This window comes from Panthera pardus, unplaced genomic scaffold (assembly GCF_024362965.1).
Source record: "Panthera pardus isolate Hobbes unplaced genomic scaffold, ASM2436296v1 HiC_scaffold_15, whole genome shotgun sequence".
In the NCBI taxonomy this organism is placed as follows: domain Eukaryota; kingdom Metazoa; phylum Chordata; class Mammalia; order Carnivora; family Felidae; genus Panthera; species Panthera pardus.
In genome coordinates this window covers 11,654,983-11,679,167 of record NW_026526710.1, presented here as the reverse complement: position 1 = coordinate 11,679,167, position 24,185 = coordinate 11,654,983, and the positions used below count along the sequence as shown (strand labels likewise).

The 24,185-nt window shown below is 40.3% G+C and overlaps 1 protein-coding gene and 1 pseudogene across 3 annotated transcripts in view; one reads left to right on the top strand and one right to left on the bottom strand.

Annotated features, from left to right (window-relative positions):
- The window catches only part of SPPL3 (signal peptide peptidase like 3), a 136,451-nt gene that overhangs the window by 109,355 nt on the left and 2,911 nt on the right, over nt 1-24,185 (top strand). For 2 of the 3 annotated variants that reach the window (XM_019467243.2, XM_019467244.2), the window contains exons 3-9: nt 2,939-3,027; nt 9,090-9,209; nt 10,446-10,524; nt 11,444-11,556; nt 22,049-22,155; nt 22,416-22,579; nt 23,331-23,530. In XM_019467243.2, the coding sequence (XP_019322788.1) occupies nt 2,939-3,027; nt 9,090-9,209; nt 10,446-10,524; nt 11,444-11,556; nt 22,049-22,155; nt 22,416-22,579; nt 23,331-23,530 (872 nt within the window). Of the gene's footprint in view, nt 1-2,938; nt 3,028-5,259; nt 5,420-9,089; nt 9,210-10,445; nt 10,525-11,443; nt 11,557-22,048; nt 22,156-22,415; nt 22,580-23,330; nt 23,531-24,185 lie in introns of those variants that run through there. The other variant, XM_019467245.2, reaches the window with a different exon arrangement.
- On the bottom strand, nt 4,200-5,040 carry LOC109277517 (40S ribosomal protein S3a-like; annotated as a pseudogene).

Sequence of the window (24,185 nt, the reverse complement as noted above, 5' to 3'; positions counted from 1 at the left end):
ACATTTACCAGTTTAGAACGTATCTGGGGACATAAAATAAGTCTCAGTAAGTGGATACTAAGCATACAAAGTATGATCTCTGATCTCTGTTAATTAGCAGGGGGCTGCCATAACAAAATACTACAGGCTGGGTAGCTTAAACAACAGAAAATTATTTTTTTTTACAGTTCTGGAGGCTGGAAATCGAAGGTCAGGGTGCCAGCAGGATTGGGTTTTGGTGAGCACTCTTCCTGGCTTGCAGAAAGACCCCTTCTTGCTGTGTGGTCACATGGTCTTTCCTCAGTGTGTGCCCACTCAGCAGGCTCTCTGGTATTTCTTCTAAGAAGGATACGGATTCCGTCATGAGGGCCCCACCCTCATGACCTCAACAGAATTACATCCCAAAGACCCAGTCGCCAAATACCATCATACTAGGTGTTAGGGCTTCAACAAATGAACTTTTGGGGGTTAGAGAATGACACATTCAGTCCCTAACAGATCACAGTTGAATCAGATTAGAAATCAATAGCAGAAAGATGTCTAGAAAATTCCCAGATATTTTAAAACAAAAATAACACTTCCATGCATCAAAAAAGAAGTCATGTAGAAAAACGGAAAATATTGTGCATGAAAAGAAAGTGAAAAACACTAAATTTATGGAATTTTGCAAAAGCAGTACTCAGAGGAGGGATTCCAGTTCTAAATGCCTGGATTAGAATAGAAGAAAAAGGTGTCAATGATCTAAACTTTAAACTTAATAAACTAGGTAGGGTGAGGGGGGGTGCAAATTGAAACCAATTTAGTAAATGGACAAAAGGTAAGACTGAAGATCAAAGCCAAAATAAGTGAATTATTTTCTCTAGGGGTAGAGAAAAACCAGTGAAACCAAAAGCTAATTTTTAAAGACCAATAGAAGTTGGTAAATCTCTAGCCAGGCTATGGGGCACCTGAGTGGCTCAGTCGGTTAAGCGTCTAACTCTTGGTTTTGGCTCAGGTCATGACCTCACAGTTTCATGAGTTCAAGCCCCACATTGGGCTCTGCACTAATGGTGTGGAGCCTGCTTGGCATTCTCTCTCTCTCTCTCTCTCTCTCTCTCTCTCTCTCTGTACCCCTCCCTTATTCATGCTGTCTCTGTCTCTCTCAAAATAAATAAACTTAAAAAAAATTTTTTTTTTTTTTTTTAACCCTAGTCAGACTAATCAGGAAAAAGAGAAAACCTAAAACCAGTATCAGGAATGAGAGAAGTGATGTGACTAGAACCTACAGGTATTGCAAAGATAATAAGGGCCTACTATCAACAACTTAATGCCAGTAAATCTGACAACTTAAATGAAATGGACCGATTCTTTGAAAGACACACTCTGCTAAAGCTCACTTAAGAAGAAATCGATAACCTGAATAGCCTCATATTTATTAAAGAAATTGAAAATTGTCAGACTGGCTTCCAAAGTATCTGCACCAATTTCCATTCCCACCAGTGATGTCTTTGCTGACACTTGGTTATTATCTGACTTTGTGCTTATAGCCATCCTCATGGGTATGAAGTGGTATCTCATTTTGCTTTGATTTGTATTTCCCTGATGACTAATGATGTGAAAAGTCTTTTCATGTGCTTATTGGCCATTTGCATAGCTTCTTTGGAGAAGTATTTATTCAGATCCTTTGTTTATTGTTTAATTGGGTTGTCTTTTTATTATTGAATTGTAGGAGTTTTTTATATGTTCTAAATACAAGGCCCTTAACAGACGTATAAGAGCAGATATTTTCTCCCATCCTTTGGGTTAGAGACTTTTTTGATAGTGTCCTTTGAAGCACAAGTTTTAAATTTTGATGAAGTCCAATTTATCAATTTTTTGCTTGTATCTTTGGCATCATGTGTAAGAATCTACTTCCCAATCCAAGATTACAAAGATTTATTCTTATGTTTCACCTAAGAATTGAATAGTTTTAGCCCCCAAATAATTTAAATTACTTAAAATTAAATGTAGAATTCAGTTCCTGTTGCACTCCCACGTATTCAGTGCTCATGTGGCTAATGTCTACCCAGTTCAGATATAGAACATTTCCATCATTGCAGGAAGTTCTTTAGGGCACAGACACCTTAGAGTAACATAGTAGTTGAAGATGAGCTAAGGACTTAAATAGTTTACAAAAAAGGAAAAAATGAGTGAGCTCACATACACAAAATTGTTTAGTAGTTAAAGAACGCTAACTTAAGAGATTGCATTGTTCATTCCCCAGCTGGACAATGACCACTTCCTTCATGTCTTGACATGGAAATCATGCCAGTGTTGACTCCCAAGCCCACCCTATTTAAAATTTCAAATCTAGTCTTTTCATTTCCTGCATTTTCTCATTAGCTGTTACCATTAATATCCATTTAACTTACTTTTCTTGTTTATTGTTGGCATCCCCCCTCTGTGAATGTACAATCCATGAAAACTTGTCTTATGCACTATTTATCATCCCTCCACTGCCTAGAGCAGTCCTATATATAGCAGAAATTCAAGTGTATGCTGTTGTTAAATGAAAGCTGACAAGGTATAGAGAAGATGCTTTCATACACAGCTACAGAGAGCAAATTGGTATAACTTTGTTGGAAGCGGTTGTGTAGTATGTTAAAGTCTCAAAATTGTGCTTGCCCTTTGACCCAACATTTCTCTTTCTAGGTATTTATCATAAGTAGGTAATTAAGGATGTGCACGGAGATGTGTCTGGAACATCAGCCACAGTGGAATGCTTTTAATCTTCAGTCAGGAGAACTCTTGAACTGACATATTGGAAGGGATGTAGATGGTTTTTCCAAAATGTACCAACAAGAACTGTTTTGCAGAGTTGTTCAAAAGAGACCTTCCTATCTTCCCTAATGCCTTCCGTGTTAAAATATTATCTCGTAACAGACTTTTCTGACCTCATTTCTTAAGCAAAATTAAAACTTGCCTATACATTTTTCCACAGGTCCCTTAATATGGACTTTGAAAATCAAGATAAGGAGAAAGACAATAGCAGTTCTACTGGGTCTTTCAATGGCAACAGCACCAATAATAGTAAGGCCTTTTATGTCAATTAACTTTTCATACATGCACTGGGCTTAATTTGATTGTTTCTATAACCCAAGTTAATTTACTGGGGTTAAGGATTTGTTTGGTGTAATAATAAAATCTAATTCTGTATGGTAGAATTTGTAAAAATGCTTACATTCTGAATCTGAACTACGGATTTCTTGTGTACTTTGTGTACTGCTTTTAACTCATGCCTGAAAACTCACTGCTGAGATTCTTTATTTTCTTAAAAATAAGTAGGAAAATAGGTATCTGCCTGCTTAAGACTTCATTTAAATCCTTTGGTGAGGTTGATAGTTTTGTATGTGTTGATCATAAATTCACTCAGTGGTTCTTGAAGATAGTTACTTCTGAAGTACTTGTAAAGCTAAGTATTGTGGCAACCTGATGATAAAGCTTGCTTTATAAAAAATAGAAGTGTGCTATATGGCAAATGTTCAGCAGCATTGTTTATTATGGCCAAAAAGTAGAAACAACTCAAAGATCAATAAAGTAGTGGGTGGCTAAAGTATCCACACGAAGGAATACTGTTGAGCGTTAACAAGAATGAGGTGCTGGTAGATGCCACAACATGGATGCACTTCAAGACATTATGAAAGAAGCCGTCCCGGAAAGGCTGCGTATTGTGTGAGTCCACGTGTATGCAATTTCCAAAAAGGCAAATATGGAGAGACAGAAAGTAGATTTGTAGTTATGTGGCAAGTACTGTACAGTGAAGATGGATGAATACACATAAGTTGTGCCTCAGTAGTTATATAAAATTGGTGACGTTTATTATAAAGAGAACTGAATTATAAATAAAGAGACTTGATTTGTTAAGAGCTTGATGCTGGGTTCCTATCATGCACTTTATTAGATGTGTATTTTTTAGATATTCTATTTTATATATATATATATATATATATATATATATATATATATATATATACACACACACACTTTTTAATGTTTATTTACTTTTGAGAGAGAAAGAAAGAACACAAGTAGGGGAGGGGCAGAGAGAGAGGGAGACACAGAATCCAAAGGAGGCTCCAGGCTCTGGGCTGTCAGCACAGAGCCCGACATGGGGCTCGAACCCATGAACTGTCAGATCATAACCTGCTTTAAATAGATGCTTTAAATAATCATTTTTGTTTTGTTTTGTTTTGTTTTAAACATCACAAATAAGATTTTTTATTTATCACCATTAAATGCCTGAATTTTAAACAGATTCTCGGACTGGTGGCTCATATCCATCAGTTCATTCAACTTTAGCACTGGTCTCATCCCCAGTAGCTTTTCCAGAACTACAACCTTCACCATGAAGCTCCGTCAGCTTTCCCAATTCAAACTTGGGCTTCTTCAGCATTTTTAATTTTCTAACGAAGACATCATGGAGTGGATAAATAGACTGGCAAGCCTTCTCTACATCTTTTCGATGCTGTCTGGAATCAATTTATTGACCCACTTCTTTCAAGTCATTTGTCTACACCTCTGGGGTCATGATTTCCATCATCTTTTTCCGAATTTGGCAGACCTGTTGGTCCTGAGTATAAGAGGTCTTCTGAATCTGATCGTTGCGTTTTTTAGTAAAACCAACACAAAAAAGACGAAGCAAATACCCATCAGTAGTCTTGACATCAACGTGAGCTTCAATCATGTCTGCCATTTTTTGACCATGGAGCACATTTTGTCCCGGGTAAGATCCGTGCCATGAAAATTAGGCAGTTTTTGCCCTGAACATCTTCAGTAATTAGCTTGAATTTCTTAAATGCAACTTCGTCATGCTGATCAACAAGGCTTACTTCAAACACAGGACCCTGGAGGCCATCAGATGTGATTTTGGTTCCTTGAGTTCTCATGACTAGTGTTTTTCTCATATTTCTTACATTAAACATTGCTGGTGCTTTTACATCGTACCGCTCTTTCTTTGAAAATGGATCAGCCACTCTCGGCTCCCTTTTTGCCACCTTTCTTAAGGCGCTTGTTCTTGCCTACCACCATGGCGCTGCTCAGGGAGCCAAATGGCTAAATAGTCATTGTCTTAAATCTGTCTCCTGTGTTACACTAAATTATCCTCACAGATGTATTTCGTCAGTGCCTCATCTGGGCCATGGATACCAAAAAGGGATAGATGAGGAGAGAATGCCTTCCACTTCCACATAATCAGAAAAAAACATAAAGAAATGGCTGTTGCTGCAGGGAAGGCCAGTACTCGATCATGGAGCACGACATCATTCCAGATTGAAGGGATGGCATGGAAAACATGGTACATTTGTCAAACTCAAGGAAATAACAGCCAGAAAGATAAACAGAGAAATATAAGAGATTGTGTAGGCACCAAGGAGATTGAAGTCCTGAATGATAACAATTAAGGGGAAGTTCTCAGGAAAGGAAGGTATGAATTTAGTGTTCAGATTTTGGCAAAAGTGTTCTGAACTGATTGAAGGAAAAAGTGTAGATAGATGAGGTGGTTTTTAAAGGTTGCAGAATTAAAAATAAATGTTGTGGTTGCTTACTCCCAAAATAAGTAAGAATCAAGGAATTTGAAAAAGACGGGAAGATGAGTGATGTACAGCTACATAAATAGCATGGATGTTGCTCACAATGTTGGGCAAAAGAAGCCAGATGCAAAAAAAAAAAAAAAAAAAAAAAAAATCCTAGTAAGTCAAGGCATGTAATAAGCTCAAAAACAAGCAAAATAAATATTAGTATTTTAGGATGCATGCTTGGGTGGAAAACATATCAAATAGAGCAGAGAAGGAAGTATAAAAACCAGGGTAGTAGTTCCCTTTGGGAGGAAGAGTAGTGACTGGGAGGCACAAGAAAGACTTCTGGGCTTGGCAAGCTTGACCTGGGTGGTATTATCCATTTGATGATTGACTGAACTCTGCATTTTTGTTTTATGTACTTTGCTGTACGTGTGTTATGTTTTGCAATAAAAGAGTTAGAAAGCGGGGAGGAGGGAGTGCCCTCCAGGGCCTCTCTAATTTTCCCTAACCTTGTTCTAAATCCTGTTTCATCCCTACATCTGCTCCAAGAAACCTAGGTAGATACTTTTTCCCCTGGCGCACCAGTCCTTCATTGAATCAGTGTTAGGTGGGTTGAAAAGGACAACTCCCAACCTCACCCCCATTATCTGACATCTTGAAGGCCTTTACCAGGCTACCCATGTGATATATCTGAAGATTGTGCAGGTTTTTCAGTCCCTCGTGTTACCTACTGTGTAATACAGTAAATAGCCAAAACATGCTTCTCTCATGGAGGTGCTAAATCATTAACTTTCTTAATGATTGTCAATAATACATTGATTGGTGTATTGTTCAGTATCTATTTCATGACCATGTATTTAGCCTGTAGCCTTGTTCACTGAATGCTAAAAATAATTTCTCTGTACATATTTTTTTCTGTCACCATGCCTATTTCTTTTGTTTTGAGACTGCGCTCTATCTCTTTGTGCTCCAGCAGTTTCTTGCCTTTGTCCTAAAGCGTCTCATCTCTAGGGCCCGCCTTGAAGAGAAAACCATGCCTATTTCTTATGATAATTTTGGCTTTAAAGGTAATGCCCACTGCATTTGAGTAACTCCTCCTAATTATGAGGAGTGACTGACAGGACAGATTAAAGTCACCACCTAAGAGGGAGGAAATACCAAGGATCTAATATAAAGCTAGAATACTGACGGAGAATTTTGTTTTGTTTTGTTTTGAAGTCACTGAAATTTCTAGTTAATTAGCTCCATCTCCCTCAGGACCATTATCTCCAGACCTTTAGGAAGTACAATATTGAAATTTTGTATTTTTTTAGGAAGCATATTGTCAGCAACTAAAGGAACTTCACTTTACCTGTGACATTGCTGTTTGGTAAACTCCCTTAGGCATTCTTCTATAGAACTAATGGAAGCAGTGTCTTAATACCTCTTGCTTTAAAATCTGTGCTTTCAAAAAACAAAAATCTATGCATTCTTATCTAATATTCTAGAAAGGCTCTTTGTATTCAGCTTTGCATTTTAATTGCAGACTAAACTGATAAAATTTGGATTTATTATAAACACATACTTCTCATATACCTGACTTACTAAACAGTTTTTGTTTTCGCCAGCTATTTAATTTTTCTGCATGCTGTCAGTGCAGAGCCATTGAGAAACCATTATTTTCTGTTGTGAAAGGCACCTGAAATCTGTAGTTTCCTCTAGTAGTTCTTTGAACTAGTGTAGAGCACTCAGATAAAAAACTAGGTGAAATTCAGTTAGAGATTTCATAGAGTTTTACTTTGTAAATGTCCATAAGACACTTTAAGTAAGATACCCCCCGCCCCCCCCCCCCCCCACACACACACACACACGATCAAGGGGCCAGGAAGACAAGTTTGACTGCACTTCTGGCCAGCTGTCTTCTGAAGAGCATCTCTATTTGTCTTGACACATAGCCACTCCTCCTAAATTGAAATGCCCTATTCCTAAGTGAATTATTTGACTCATGTATCTAGCCAGTAGGAAGCAATTGTGTTTTGTAGAAATATTTAATAGTTTATTTAACTAAAATCCCTAAATAGCTTTCTTGGGACAGGTAAATTCAAATATCAAAGAGCCATTTTTAAATATTGGTTGATAATTACAACCCTTTGTGCCTAGTTATGTTCATCCTGGTCACATTATATTTTATTCATTGCCTTAATTTAATGGAGAGAGATGTTTACTTATAATACTTTTTTTTTTTTTTTTTTAATGTTTATTCTTGAGAGAGACAGACGCGCAATCTGGGAAGGGGCAGAGAGAGGTGGGGGGAGGGACACACAGAATCTGAAACAGACTCTGGGCACTGAGCTGTCAGCACAGAGCCTGACGTGGGGCTCAGACTCATGAACCATGAGATCATGACCTGAGCAGAAGTCGGACACTTAACCAACTGAGCCACCTAGGCGTCCCTAGTATTTCTTTATAATAGCTCATATGAACATTTTTTTTTTTACTCCACTCAAGAACTTTATATCTCAGCAGTGTTAATTTGGAAGTAGCACACAAGATTAGTAATTTTTTTTTCTTTTCATTCAGTAGTTACCAGATTGTGCCGTGTTTCTCTTCTCTACCAAATACTTAGTGTTCCTCAACTCTATATGCAAAATAAAATTTTGTGGAGAGTTTTCAGCTGGGCCTAATAACACCCAGAAATTTCAGTTTAATTGTTCTGGGGTTGTGCCTGGGCATGTAATTTTTAAAGCTCTCCAGATGATTCTAATGATTAACCAAGAATCCTACCATATCCCAAGTAATTGTTTTCCCCCATTTATCTCCTGTTTGGTCCTTACGATGTTCCCACAGAATAATCTTTCTGATTTTTGATTTTCAGATGTCTTGTTCCCTCCACTCCTTTGCTCCACTGAGAGTCAGTTCTCAGCAACAGTGGGGAAGAGTGAACATGAGTAAATCTGTAGATAATGAGAAAGGATTTTAGTCAGTGGCTTTAAACTACCTTTTACCAAACCTGTACATGAGATTACAGATATACTCAGATTGACTAATCTTTTTACTACCTGTTGATGTTCTTAGTTTTTGTTTTCCCTCCTTTCGTCTTTCTACCCACCCCCCATCTCCCTCTCCCTCTTCTTCCTATTTCTTCCTTCCTTCAGCCTGTCAACCAGATTGTTAGCACCAGGCGGTAGTAGTTCAGTTCAACAAGTATTTGAGTACCTGCTATAACGAATGCACCATGAGGAGAGCAAGGACCTCATAATTTCAGTGGGAAGGAAAGAATCAGAGGTCCTAGATAATCTGTATCTTATATACTAACTCCTAGAACTGTCTGTACTTTTTTTTTTAGTTTATTTATTTATTTTGAAAGAGGGAGAATCCCAAGCAGACTCGGTACTGTCAGCACAGAGCCCCACTTGGGCTCAATCTCACCAAGTGTGAGATCATGACCTGAGGTGAAATCAAGAGTCAGAAGCTTAACCGACTGAGCCACCCTGGTGCTCCATAGACTGTCTGCATTTTAATGGGTTAATGTCTCTGGAGTACATGGGCACAGTACTTATCATATAAGTCATTAATATGTCCCTTATTCTCTTTCAGGTATCCAAACTATTGACTCTACCCAGGCCCTATTCCTTCCAATTGGAGCATCTGTCTCTCTCCTAGTAATGTTCTTCTTCTTTGACTCAGTTCAAGTAGTTTTTACAATATGTACAGCAGGTAAATAAGTTTCTCTGTTCTTTTTTAAGTTTATTTATTTTTGAGAGAGAGAGCATGCACACACCAGTGAGAGAGAGGGAGAGGAGAATCCCAAGCAGGTTTTCTACCGTATCAGTGCAGAGCCCAACAACTTGGGGCTCAATCTCACAAACCGTGAGATCATGACCTGAGCTGAAATCAAGAGTCATATGCTTAATCAGCTGAGCCACCTGGGTGTCCCATGTTTCTCTATTCTTAAACATTAACCTAAAAGGAAATTTTTTCACTTCTTTTTTTTTTTAAGTTTATTTATTTTTGAGAAAGAGGCAGAGTGCAAGTGGGGAGGGGCAAAGAGAGGGGGAGACACAGAACCCGAAACAGGCTCCAGGCTCTGAGCTGTCAGCACAGAGCCCAACACATGGCTCGAACTCAAGAATTGTGAGATCATGACCTGAGCCAAGTTGGACATTTAACCAACTGAGCCACCCAGGCACCTCTCACGTCTTTTTTTTCTTTTGAAAGGAAACCAAGGTAAGTTTCCTGGAACCAGGGTTCCACTGAGACTCGAACCCAGAATCTTCTGTGTATTTCTTTTTAATCATCATTCAAAACTTAAGACCTATACAACCTTCCATGCAAGTTTTCTTCCATAAGTCTGGCTTTTCTTCCCCATCTTCTCCTTGAACCATTGGATACCCGTATCATCAGTTCAGGACTGTCAGCACAGTCTGAACAAAAGGCCAGGGGTTTGAAAACTTATGAGCTTTATGACACCAGAACATGACCACTTTGACTCCTTGTCTGGAGTCAAAGTGTCCAGAAGGCCCAGTGTGGCAAAGCGGTCATTGGCAACCCCCACCAATGTTTCTGTAGACAGACGCATTGGTAACTAATCAGAGTAATTTGACTGTCAACCCTCTGATCAGTTTTCAAGTCAAGAGATGATGGAAATGTATAGAACATCAACAAAATGCCAGACATGTTAGATCATCCCCTGGCTCGCTATTTATCTTTCCGTGTTAAGATAGAAAAGAATGAGAAAACCTGTCTATGCTTCCCATTCCTTCAAATCAGGTACTTTTTGTTTTTCAAGACTTTATTTGTACAGTGCTAAAGGAAGATATTTTTCTTCTGTAGTTAATTAATTGTATCTACTTATTGAGAAGAGTATTCTGGTCAGTGTTTCCATAAGTCCTGCCATTTTTCTTATAGGTGTTGAAAATAAACAAAACTTAACCATATATTTTCTTTCTCTAGTTCTTGCCACAATAGCTTTTGCTTTCCTCCTTCTCCCGATGTGCCAGTATTTAACAAGACCCTGTTCACCTCAGAACAAGTAAGGACTTGGGATTTTTCTCTGAATTTTAAATGTTTTTATGTCACACTTGATAACATTGTTAGGAGTCTAAATTTCTGGTATGGACCAGAGCACACAAATGCTAGAAGACTGGGAAGGGAGACGTTTGATCTTTAAGACTGGAAGGTAGTACTTCCTTTTGCACCTTTTCATAGGAGAGGAAATATACACAAATCTTAGGAAGTCGGAGTCGTTGAAACATGCTTCCTGCTTAGATTATTGAAAGATGAGCAGTTTCATTTTGAAGCAATGCTTTTGTCTCTTGACTAGTGAGTTAATGGGATGTGATCAACTCAGACATTCTTTGCCTTTTGTCTTTGGTGACCAAGAATATATACTAACCACTTGGGTTTAAACCCAGTGTGCACACCTTTCACACCTCAACTCCTAAAGCCATTGCTTCATGGACACCAAGTGCTGTGTTAATAGAGATCCCATATGAACGTAAGGAAACCAGTCACTAGGAGCAGCTGATTTTCCCAGGATTCGTGATAACCAGATAGAGTTGTTACCATTTTATAAATATGCATTCATCATCACCCAGTGGATTGAACTATTGACCTTCTTCATTTTGCTTTCCTCATAAAAACAGAATTACCCTATAGTGTACTTCATTCTCCTAAGATTGGTATTGTCACTTTAAATTGTAAACACCCATGTTGATAATTCGGGATAAAAACTACAATATCAGAGGGCTGCAGAAGGATCATTAATGCCTTTGCATTTCCTGTGGCCTACTCCAAAGAGGTTTGGGTGTTTTCAATTTCTGGGAGTCTAGGTATTGCCTGCTATTCTAATCTGGCTGTGATGAACTCTGATCGTGAAGAACCAAGGGAGAGTTTGATTATTGAATATAATGTATCAGCTGTTAGTCCAATAAATATCATGTGTTTTCCAGGATTTCCTTTGGTTGCTGTGGGCGTTTTACTGCTGCTGAATTACTGTCATTCTCTCTGTCTGTCATGCTCGTCCTTATCTGGGTTCTCACTGGCCATTGGCTTCTCATGGATGGTGAGTAACATGTGACAAGTTGAAGTGTTAATACAGTTTATAGTTAAATTTGTCCTCCCTTCCTCTGCTTTTTGTGTTTTAGTAATATTTCCTCTGATTGCCATGAGTATTAGGTGTCCAAAGGTGGTGGTGTTACATATTGTTCAGTTATTATTTTTACCCACATTCTCAAGATATTTTTAATAATACAGCTTTTTGAGGTGTAGTCCACATTTTTACCTACTTGGAAGTGGCTTTTAGTATATTCAGAGAGTAAAATCGTAACATTATATGACTTATGTGTCTGCCTTCTTTCACTTAGCATGATGTTTCCAAGGTTCTTATTCATGTTGTAACCTGAATCAGTATTTCATTTCTTTTTATGGCCAAACACTGTTCAGTTGTATAGATATGCCAATTTTATTTATTCATCAGTTTCCACTTTTTTAGCTATTATGAGTAATACTAGTATGAACATTCATATGTAATTTTTTGTCTATAGACTATATATTTTCTTACATAAATGGAATACTGTAATATAAAATACATATGTGGAATATATGCTATATATGTATTATATACAATAGACTCTTTTATGTAATGATACAAATACATGTCTATATCATTACATAAAGATGTATCCTATCCTTTTTAATAATTCCAGAGTATTCCATCGTATGTCGTTTATTGCTGGGCCCTTAGATTGATTTTAATCTTCTCTTATAAATAATCCTGAGGTAAACACTCTTGTTCCACCTCACGGTACACATGTCAGGTTACTTCATAAGATTATTTTCCAATGGATGAGTTCCTAGATATTAAATTCCTAGATTAAAGGGTTTTTGTAGTAAAAAGTTTTTTTTTAACTGTTATTATACTGCCTTTCAGAAAGGCTGTGGCAGTTTATACTCCTGTCCATAGCATATGAGGATTTCCCTTCCTTGGTGATGATAATGATGAAATAATAATGGCAGTATTATTCAGCTAACATTTATTGAGTGCTTCTTATGCATTGGGTGCTTTCCTGGGTGTTTGTGTGGATTATCTCATTTAATCCTGGAAAGTCTTTGAAGTAGGTACTGTTATTGTTCGATTTTACAGACAAGGAAACAAAGTTCAGAGAAGTCACTTACCCAATCACAGAACTCCTGTGTATACTTGATACTTCTCAAAATATCTTGGAAGGACATTTCCAAAAATCCCCCCTTACTCTTTTCTCTCCCCTAAGACGTTTTTCATTTTTCTCGAAGACCATGTAAGCAACCTCCATCTCCTTGCTCATTCAGTCCTGACTCCTGTTCTCACAGTTCATTTTCCTGATCTCAAGAAACTTTAACCATTGCTCTGCCCCACAAAGTCTGTTCACGTTCTCCTTTCCTCTGGTGTTTCAAAAGGGAAGGAAGTTAAAATACAAAAGATGATTTTATACTGTTTGTAGTACTATCTAAAGAATTTTTAAAGGAGGAATTTAAAAATCAGAGATTATGGGTATGGATTGCACTTACTCCCATTATCCATTCCAAGCAACTACAAGGCTAATCAAGACCTTGGAAACAGAGCTCTTTGGAAGCATCTGCCAGGTCTGAGAGGCTCCTCTCCACTAAGGCACTGGTCCCTGCAGCTCTGAGGATGGCTTAACTGTGGAACTGTCATTCAGTGTTGCCTCAGCACAGAGCCAGCGAGAGTGATGCTCACGGTCCACGCCTCAAGTTCAGGAGTAGCTCACACTTGTATCGCAATATTCTGCTCATGGTCAAATCAGATAGAACTTGACAAAAAGGATTTTAAACTTTGTGTGCACGTGTGATCCAGAATCAGTAATATAATCTTGATAAGGAGGAAATTTTAAACCTTGAGGAAAACTAAAATCTTACTCTTTTGTTTCAAGGGTATTTTTTTTTTTTTGTCTTGTACCAGTTCAAGAATTTGAAATTTATGTGTGCCAAGTTAACTAGTGAAAAACTCTAAGAAACTGAGTATTGTAAGGAAACAAGCTATAGAGTGGATTGAGAGCTCTGTAAAGCTATAGGTAAATGGCACATGTGATTTTAATCATAGGTGATGATTACAGAGAAAGCGCTTTTTAAATTGTAAATCATACAGATATCCAGTATACTTCTTCAGCAAAAAATATTTTTAAAAACAATAAGACAAAATTATGGTGATGGAGAACAGACAAGTGGTTGTGTGGGGGAGAGGGTGTGACTATAGCTCAAGGATTTTATTGGGGTGATACAAGTATTCTACACACTGAGGGTGGTGTGGCTATATAAGTCTACGCCTGTGTTAAAATTCACTGAATTACCTCTAAATAAAAACTATCAGTATTACTGTTCGTTCATCTTCAAATGTTACACATATTCAGAAAATATTTAATACTGAAATATTATATAAAATATGTATAACTTTATAAATACATAATTTGTTTGTATATAATTGTTGTCATAGTTGTTGTTCATCACTTTTATTGAGTGCCTACCATATACCAAGCTCTTGAGACTCAAAAGTAGTTCCTGGAGCACCTGGATGGCTCAGTTGGTTAAGCACCTGACTCTTGATTTCAGCTCAGGTCATGATCTCATGGTTTGTGGAACGAGCCCTGCATCTGGCTCTGCGCTCACAGTGCAGAGCCTGCTTGAAACTGACTCCCCTCTCCCCCTCCTGCCCCCACTCCTGCTTGCACATGCTCTCTCTCTGAAAATAAATAAATGAACTTAAAAAAAAAGTTCCATGAGGGGCGCCTGGGTGGCGCAGTCGGTTAAGCGTCTGACTTCAGCCAGGTCACGATCTCGCGGTCCGTGAGTTCGAGCCCCGCGTCAGGCTCTGGGCTGATGGCTCGGAGCCTGGAGCCTGTTTCTGATTCTGTGTCTCCCTCTCTCTCTGCCCCTCCCCGTTCATGCTCTGTCTCTCTCTGTCCCAAAAATAAATAAAAAAACGTTGAAAAAAAAAAAAATTAAAAAAAAAAAAAAAAAAAAGTTCCATGAGGTTGCAGACCACATTACCCCTTAGATTTATTTAGAGGCCTTTAATGAGTCAGAATGGAAAACAGTGTCAAAATCTGCCTGACCATGTGATAATTCATATTTGCTGATTTCTGACCGGTTTGGTCTCTTATTTTAGCATCTTAAATTGCCTTATAAAAAAACATTTCTGTGATCATTTGCTTTGGAACGTATATAAGCATCCTGAAGTGCAGTGTTTAGGTTGTTTCTTTGTTTGTTTGTTTGTTTGTTTTTGAGAGAGAGAGAAGGAGAGGGAGAATCTTAAACAGGTTCCATGTGTGTGTTCTATCTCAGGACCGACCGTGAGATCATGATCTGAGCCAAAATCAAGAGTTGGACGCTTAGCCGACTGAGCCACCCAGGTGCCCCAGTGTTTAGGATTTTTAAGTAGTTACCAGAACTATTAAATTTCCCAAATCTAGTATCAGTGCTTGCAGTATTCTTGTGGATTGGTGTTTGATACTTCAGTGCTTGTGGAGGTTGATAAAGAATAAGTTCAGAAAAAGAAGTTAGATCTGAAATCACATAAATTGCTTGCCCGGCTTATTGTAGAAGAGTAAATGCCTATTTTTATATACTAGGTATTAAGAGTTGACGAAGTAGCAAGTGTGTGTGTTTGACTTTTCCTGAGATGAAGTCTTGATTTCTGCAGAAGAATGACTTGTTAACCTGAAAAGCATGTAGGTGATTTTGAAAGACTTTCAAAGAGCCTAATCTCTTTTTAAATCTGTTACAGAAAATTAGGGAGTCTTAATCATGATAATGACGGGAGTAGAGATAGTATTAGTCCACATCAATCTCATAGCTGCTTTTATGATTATATCCTTCAGTCTCACCTAAATCAGTGCTTCCTGATGAGAAAGCAGGCAGCACAGACATTTCTCCTCTACTACTTTTGAACAAAAACTATTTAGAAATGCTCGTTAGCTGGTTAATACCTAAACCAGATTATTTCAGTCCATATAAAATGACTTTTAGCTATATATTCTGAAGAGAAACTGTTTTATGCTAATGTCCTTAAATGAAAGAGTCCACTTCTGTAAACACCAATCCATAAGAATACTGCAAGCATGATGATTCTCCCCGTACAAATATTATGTGAAATGAGATGATAAAAGCTTCAGATGCCACTGCTTTGACTAGAGTAATACAGGGCAGTCATCACCTGAATCATCACCACATCGATTCATCTCAACACTGGCAAACCCAAAGTCCTTCTGATGACAAATGGTATGGAAATTACCTTGAAGTCTTGGGGCACCTGGGTGACTCATTCGGTTAAGCGTCAGACTTCAGCAGGTCATGATCTCAGCAGGTCATGATCTCATGGTCCAATCCATGGGTTCGATCCCCACGTCGGGCTCTGTGCTGACAGAGCCTGGAGCCTGCTTCAGATTCTGTGTCTCCCTCTCTGTCTGCCCCTCCCCTGTTTACGCTCGTGTTCTCTCTCTCTCTCTCTCTCTCTCTCTCTCTCTCTCTCAAAAATAAACATTAAAAAAAATTACCTGAAGTCTGTCAGCCCCCTCTGTGGTCTGAGGTTCTCTGTAATCCCACTAACTTTTGGTGACTCTGCTTTCGTGGAGCCCTTTATTCGTGTGTCCAGACACACATGATACTATTTATAGGTTTTGCTGAGGGTTTTAAATTTACCAAGCTGCTGACCCAAAAAGGGATACCTCTCAAAACAGCAAGCAATGTTCTTTATACTCTCGTCTACTCTTCCCAGGCATTGCGTAGAACAGAAAAATACCTATTTTCTAGTAGTATGTCACTAAAAAAGAAAAAGTTGGCATGATAGAAGGTGACATTCTTTTCAAGATACACTGATTTACACAGCCATCTGAAACACAGACTTGAGAACAAGTCAGCAGAATTTTCTTCATCGTACCTTTACAGGCAGGGGCAGGGGCCAGGGCCAGGCTTACTAGACTCGCTGACAGCAGAATGGGGTAAGCAGTTGTCTGTAAGATAGCTGCAAAGTACGTTTCACTGCAACATTTCCTCTAGACTGTGGGGCCGATAGAAAGCTGCCCATAAGAGGCAACTTTATTTTCCCAGTGACCACCATCAGAAATACATTTCCATCATGAAATTCACCTGACAGCTAAAATTCTGAGTGTCCAGTGAGGTTCCCCAAACCCTAATCAACCCTAACATGTAGACGTTTCCATCACCTTTTGTCATTATTGATATTCCCCAATATATATTTATCCAGGAGTCTCTTTTCCCTGCCAGTTTGCACTGGTTGAACTTCCCGTGACCAAGAGTAGAGTTTTCCCCACCCCCAAAAAAAGAACTTTTGAGCTTTTTTAAAATTTATTTTGATGATAGTTTTTAATATTTATTTTTTAGAGAGCGGGGGTGGGGCAGAGAGAGAGAGAGAGAAACAGGATATGAAGTGGGCTCCGCACTGATAGCAGAGCCTGACACAGGGACAAAAAACTCACCAACCATGAAATCATGACCTGAGCCAAAATCAAGAATCAACCGCCTAACCAACTGAGCCACCCAGGCGCCCCCAGTTTATATATTTTTGAGAGAGAGAGAGAGAGAGAGAGGGCGCGCGTGCTTACCCCTGCGAGTGAGGGCAGAGAGACTGGGAGAGAGAGAGAATCCCAAGCCCACGGGGCTCGAACCCACGAACCGTGAGATCACGACCTGAACCGAAACCAAGAGTTGGATGCTCAACCGACTTAGCCACGCAGGCGCCCCTGAGCTTTTCTTACAATTACTGTTTCTCAGATTCTAGTGTTTGATGTTTGTTTTCTGCTGTTACAGAAAATGTAGCTTTCTAGCCATGGTCTTTAATGTTTTGAAATAGGTTCTTCTCTGACATGGAAATTATCTTTACAGACTTCTCTGCACAATCAGAAATCATCTTGTAGGCAGTGATAATTTGGTAGTAGAATTTTTTTGAATGAATGTTTCTCAGTTAAAGCCTGTTCTTTGAAGTTAATTTAAAGTGAAGACAATTATAAATGTGGTTGTTTTAGGGCAAGGCATGAAGTATGGTTTTTAAAAAAAATTTTTTTAATGTTTATTTTTGAGAGAGAAAGAGACAAGAGTGTGAGCTGGGGGAGGGGCAAAGAGAGAAGGAGACACAGAATCTGAAACAGGCTCCAGGCTCTGAGCTGTCAGCACAGAGCCCGATGCGGGGTTTGAACCCATGAACCGTGAGATCATGACCTGAGCCGAAGTCAGACGCTCAACCGACTGAGCCACCCAGGTGCCCTGGCATGAAGTGTGTTTTCAGGCTTTTATATACTAAGAAGCGTTAATAGTAAGAAGACGTTTCAGTGTGTTCTTGAACTAAATCTAGAGTTTTATCTACTTTCAGTTTCATCTGGCAAATTAACCTTTTAAATTTGGGAAATCTTGAGAGAATTTGACCAATAGGTGGTATCCTGCATTAGCTAAAAGCTGATGAATCTTGTGCACACACATTTACTGTTCAGGGATCGTTAAACCAGGTTCACAGTGTGGATCCACTGACCAGCTCAGGGACTAGAAGAGTCTTGAACAGATGTCTAGTTCAGTCCCCTCATCTAATACACTTGGTACTAATCTGTGATTAGAAAATGTTCAGTGCCAAAAATCTAGCAATTGATTTGTTTTCTTGTTTTAAAATGCTAGACGCTGGTACTTAGTCCACATAGGGCTTAGCTATTTACAGATGCTTTATCTTAGAACTGAGCACTGCTTAAGAATTTACAGGTTGCATGTTGCTTTTCAAGAACGTTTTGGCTTGGTTTGGTGTCATTGTCTTTGTCCCTGACCCTACTGGTTGTGGAAGATAAAGCGACACAAAGATTATATCGATACTAAGTTGAAAGTAATTCTAGACAAGTGGCTAAGATTAATAATTTACTACTCTTAACGTTTTTGGTTAATTTTAAATGTAAATTAACCCAAAGTGAAGATTGTTGGTAAAGCCATTTGGGAGAGTCTTGAGTCTCTCAAGCAGCATGGAATGAGGGAAAGTTATCACTTCTCTTAATTTTGGCTTGGAAAAGTGCTAAGGAGGAGGTAAGATTATGAAGAGTTACTTGAATGAAAGAATGGAGAAAAAGAGAGGCAAACTAGAATACTTGAGGGCATGTTCCTGTGATGTGACAGATTGTGGCAGTGTTCTTTTGGGGGTAGGAGTGATACTCGTTATCTGAAACAGTCAGAAGGGATGCATTCCGCTTCAAATGTGGAACTCACAGCACAGCTGGCGACGCTTGGTTGCCATGACTGGGAAGAGGGTATTGCTCAGCTTAACTGGAGAGGAATAGGAACAAAGGAAGACAGACTCTGGGGACACGCCATCCCGTGAGTTGTGCCCAATGCTGTGGGACTTATAATTAGACTTGATCCATCAGAGTAGGGAGCCTAATGACTGTAAGGCAGGAAATGATGCAAAGTGAATTGTTTACAGTGGCAGTGAAGAGTAAGTGGGAAGGACAGAAAGTGAAGAAGGACGCACATCAAACTAGGAAAGTGTGACCGAGGTGTGCTGTAACAACAAAGGGTGGTACACAGAATGGCCGTGGATGGAGTGCACGTGATGAAACACTGATAAATTGAAAACGAATCTAGAGTTTCTTGTATGGAAGATTAGAGATAGAATGACAATGTCCCTGAGCAGTTCTGTCTTGTCCATGTTTGGTTGTGACTCAGGTGGGGTAGGATCAGCATAAGAGGAGTGACAAAGCAATGAGTGGATGCTTAGACCCTGTGGCCTGTAAAGGCTTCTCCCAGTTTAGGGTTAAGGGACTGTATGGTAAATTGAAAAATTCTGGAACGGACCAGTCACCTGCATGTGTCACAGAGGCATATACATTTAACCTTGGGAACCTGCCCCTTTGGTTATCATCAGTCAGCCCTCTGACCTTTACTGCCACACACTTGTCCCTGGTCTGTCCATTAGGCTTTCATCTCTTCCTTTGTTCCCTTGGTGCACTTTGCACCCCACGTTTGCACTTGTACGTTCCTGAACAGATCGCTTGCTACCCTACTGCCCTCACCCCTTCCTCTGCCCCAGGGGCTTCCCACCCTCCGCTGACCACTGTTGTTCCTCAGGCCAGCTGAGCTTATCCCTGCCAGTGCCCTGTTTATCGACTCACAGCACAGCCAACTATTTGTTTCTGGAGATCATTATAATGGGAAACTCTGTTTAAAAAAAATGCATATGGGTTGATTATATCGTGGGCCTTGGTTCTGTTCTTAGAAATTTATAAAAAAATAAAGGAGACCCTAGTAAAACAAGCACATCCTAGATTATCGTAAAATCAGAAATTATGTTCGACCACATCTCTCCAAAATGCATACTGCAGTACACAGCGTGGAGATCACCGAGTGCTTGATAACAGTATGACAGAGGAAGAATAAAGATAGTTTGTTCTTTTTCCCAGTGTTAGCACTGTCTTCCAGGGTTAGGAATGGTCTTTCTCCTCTTTTGTTTGTGCAACACCATTCCCATGGTAGGAACTCCCCAAACATGAGTTGAGTTGACATGTCCAGGGTCTGCCAAACTGCTGTATTTGCCCACTTAGCTACATGTCCTGACAGTTTACCACCAATTCTATTAAAATGATACACATCTGTAATCTGGCCTCACTTTTCTAACTTTCCTTGGAGTAATTTTAAAGTAGATGGAACATAATTTTTCATTCATTCTGGAAATATTTATTGAACATCTACTCTGGTAAGTGCTGGGGCTTTACAGAAAGAACAAGCCATGGTTTTGGTCAACCAGGAGTACCAAATTTAAGGAATAAATTTGCTTGTATATAAATAATCACACTGTTACAGAATGGGTGAGCAAGTTGAGAGAGATTTCAGAGTTCTGTGGTGTCAAAAAGAAAAAAATAAAACCCTACTTAATCTGATAGATCAGGAAAGACTCCCTGAAAGAGAGTTTTCTGACCTAAGAATGAGGATAGGGGCACCTGGGTGGCTTAGTCGGTTGGGCGACTGACTTCGCCCCAGGTCACGATTTCATAGTTCATGAGTTTGAGCCCCGCGTCGGGCTCTGTGCTGACAGCTTGAAGCCTGGAGCCTGTTTGAGATTCTGTGTCTCCTCTTTCTGCCCCTCCCCCGCTCATGCTCTGTCTCTCAATAATAAAATGTTAAAGAAAAATTTTTTTTTTAACTAAAAGAATGAGGATAGATTTTCTAGGTAAAGGAGCTTGAGACAGGGCCTTCTGTGGAGAACAGGAAGGAACACAGTGGTGTTGAGAGGTGTGATCGGTGCACACTGAGGGCGGGGGGCCGCACAGTGGAGAGCAAGCACCCTCCTGTGCTTCCCTGTCAGTGCCTGGCCGCGTTGTCGGACTCTCATCCCACTATCCTCCCACTACCGTGAGGATCCACTGGAATTGTGTAAGCAGCTACGGGACCTAATCAGACCTGTGTTTGAGAAGAATGGAGGAGGAGAGCTGAAGACAGGGAGAGACCATTCATCTGCCAGACCTGTTCTAGAGTCCCGTGGTACAGCAGGGAACCATGCCCTCAAGGACCTGACATTTTAGTTGAGAGAGAATGAAAAAAAAATTATATACATACACATGTATGTATGTATATATGTGTGCACGTATGTATGTATACATACATACACACACGCACACATACGGCATATGTCAGATTTTGAGAGGTACAAGAGAAAAAGGCCAGGATAGAAGAATGAATTGCTGAGTAAATAAAAGGGGGCTTAATCTTGGGTGTGGGCAGATGCTAAAGTCAGGAGCAAGGAGGAAGTATCCTCAGGGGTGGGGGAGACAGGAAACAGAGCTAAGAAGTCCTAAACCAGGCCTGGCTTAGAGCTTTATCATTCAAAAAAAAATTTTTTTTAAGAGAGCACATGCACATGGGTGAGTGGCAGAGGGAGGGAATCTTAAGCAGGCTCCATGCTCAGCACTGAGATCGACACGGGGCAATATCCTACAACCCTTGGCTCATGACCTGAGCTGAAATTAAGAGTTGGACACTCGGGGTGCCTGGGTGGCTTAGTCGGTTGGGCTACCGACTTTGGCCCAGGTCATGATCTCACAGTTCGTGAGTTCGAGCCCCGCGTCGGGCTCTGTGCTGACAGCTCAGAGCCTGGAGCCTGCTTCAGATCTGTGTCTCCCTTTCTCTCTGCCCCTCCCCTGCTCATGCTCTGTCTCTCCCTCTCTCAAAAATAAGTAAACATTTAAAAAAATTAAAAAAAAAAAAAAAAAAGAATTAGAAGCTTGACTGACTGAACCATCCAGGTACCCCAGAGCTTTATTATTCAAAACAATCTCCTGGGTCTTACACAGTTGAGCACTATCCAAGAGCATGAGAAAAGGGATGTCCCCGAAAACCAGCCCGTCAGAATGGGCTAAAGTGGGCACTTTGCACAAGTAGGGTGTAAATGTCTTGGAGCTTAAACTGGGCTGCTTGACTTTTGAGGGGACTTAGAGACTGTTAGGTTTATAAGCAGAATAGCTTGTGGAAAGAGGATGAGTCTACTCCACACTGACCAGTGTCTGTGGCCTCCTCCCCAGCCCTGGCCATGGGTCTCTGTGTCGCCATGATCGCCTTTGTCCGCCTGCCCAGCCTCAAGGTCTCCTGCCTGCTTCTCTCAGGGCTTCTAATCTATGATGTCTTTTGGGTAAGTGTCTGTTTCCCTGAAGCCACTGCTCTCTTTTGTGTTTAATTGGAGTACGTGTGTGTCTCTTGGGGTGGGGGGAGAGCAGGCAGGCAAAGTTCTCTGCCCTGGGAGCAAAGATTTTCTTTCACCTCCAAAACATGCAGTCAAAAAAGCTTGATGATGTAGTATTCTGAGACTTTGCTCTTAAGAACGAGGAGGGCTGATGCTGAGATCAGGTTGCTTCTAGCTCCCTCTGTTGAAGACGTCTCTCCATTCGGCAGGTGTTTTTCTCCGCCTACATCTTCAATAGCAATGTCATGGTGAAGGTGGCCACACAACCGGCTGACAATCCCCTTGACGTTCTATCCCGGAAGCTCCACCTGGGGCCCAATGTTGGGCGTGATGTTCCTCGCCTGTCTCTGCCTGGAAAACTGGTCTTTCCCAGGTAGGACTAGCATGTTGGGCCTCATCTTGTGATGGTTAATACACTGTCTTCTCCCTGTGCCTCTGTGCTCCTTGATTGGTCTTTGTCATCAGCATTCTTATCCTAGACTGGAAAAGGGTTGTGAGTCATCTGTCCATTATACAAATGAGAAAGAGAATATTGATTTGACTTGCAAAGATTTGTAACTAAATGATACAGGTGCTACTTTTTATTATTGATTAACATTCTCAAATAACCATATGTTACTACTGTTACCATATTTTGGAGTTGGCTGGAGGGAATTCACAGGAGAATCTGGATCCTTTTTTCTTCTAAGATGTTTGTAAAAATATGTCCTAATGCTAAAATTATGCAGTGGCTGGTAATATAATCTTGGAAAAAATTGTGCTGCTTTAATATCCGTGTCTGGTAGTAGTCAGGTGCTTGTTTGAAGTCACAGCAGTGAATGTGTGACAAATACTGAATTGCTTGACATTTCTAGAGGAGACAGTACTTAAACAGACGACTTTAGCAGTCACTTTAGAGGTGCTCTCTTAAAGCAGTGAGGGAGCCTGGTTAAAGACATTCATCGTCAGTACTCTTCTGGCTTGTAATCTCTAAACTCTTACAAACTAGTGCTGTCCCACCGCTAGAGATTGCCTCCCATTCAGGTAAGTCCAACTTCTTAAAAAAAGCTGACAAATGACTCTGCACAGGAGGAGAAATGGGATTGTTGAGGGTGGCATCCCTGACCTGTGCCACTGCATTCCAGCTCCACCGGCAGTCACTTCTCTATGTTGGGCATTGGGGACATCGTGATGCCTGGACTCCTGTTGTGCTTTGTCCTTCGTTACGACAACTACAAAAAACAAGCCAACGGTGACTCCTGCGGTGCCTCTGGACCCGCCAATATCTCTGGACGCATGCAGAAGGTCTCCTACTTTCACTGCACCCTCATTGGATACTTTGTAGGTAAGACAGTGGGAGAGGCACGTGATCCACTAACTGTCCTCCAACCCGTGGAGTTAAATCAGGTCTTCTAGCTGTAGACGCTGGATGGAAGGAGTGCAGTAACTGTGGTTGCTACTACAGACAACCACGAAGGACAAGTAACAGTGGCCTGTGAGATGACAGGTGCTGTCCTTACTGGTCAGCCCGATCCAGCAGTAATCTCTGAAGAACATTGGAAGAAGAGTATGGTCAGTTCTACCACACAGTGATCATGGATCAGTCTGTGTGCCTAATTAAATCTTCAGCTTGAAGTTAATCCATGTCTTGCTTAATTTCCCATTTTTTTAAACAGGTATTTCCCTTCATTTGTTCTAATATGTTTATCACCTCTAATCTCAGACTCTCACTAGGCTAGTATTTCTCTAGGCAGCTCACTTACGGACCAACAGTAAGAGACCTGTGTGATTGGGCTAGGAATAGCGGTAACCTGTCTGCACCTACAATGGCTACAGCATAGTGGTTCATTTCAGTACAAAAACTCAGAGACAGGCATGGCAAGTGGTGTTAGCCCCACTGAACAGTAGAGGAGGCTGAGGCTCAGAGAGGTGAAGTGCCGTAGCCAGGGTTACACAGCTTTTGTAAGTAGCAGAGTTGGAACTTGGACCCAGGTCTTTTG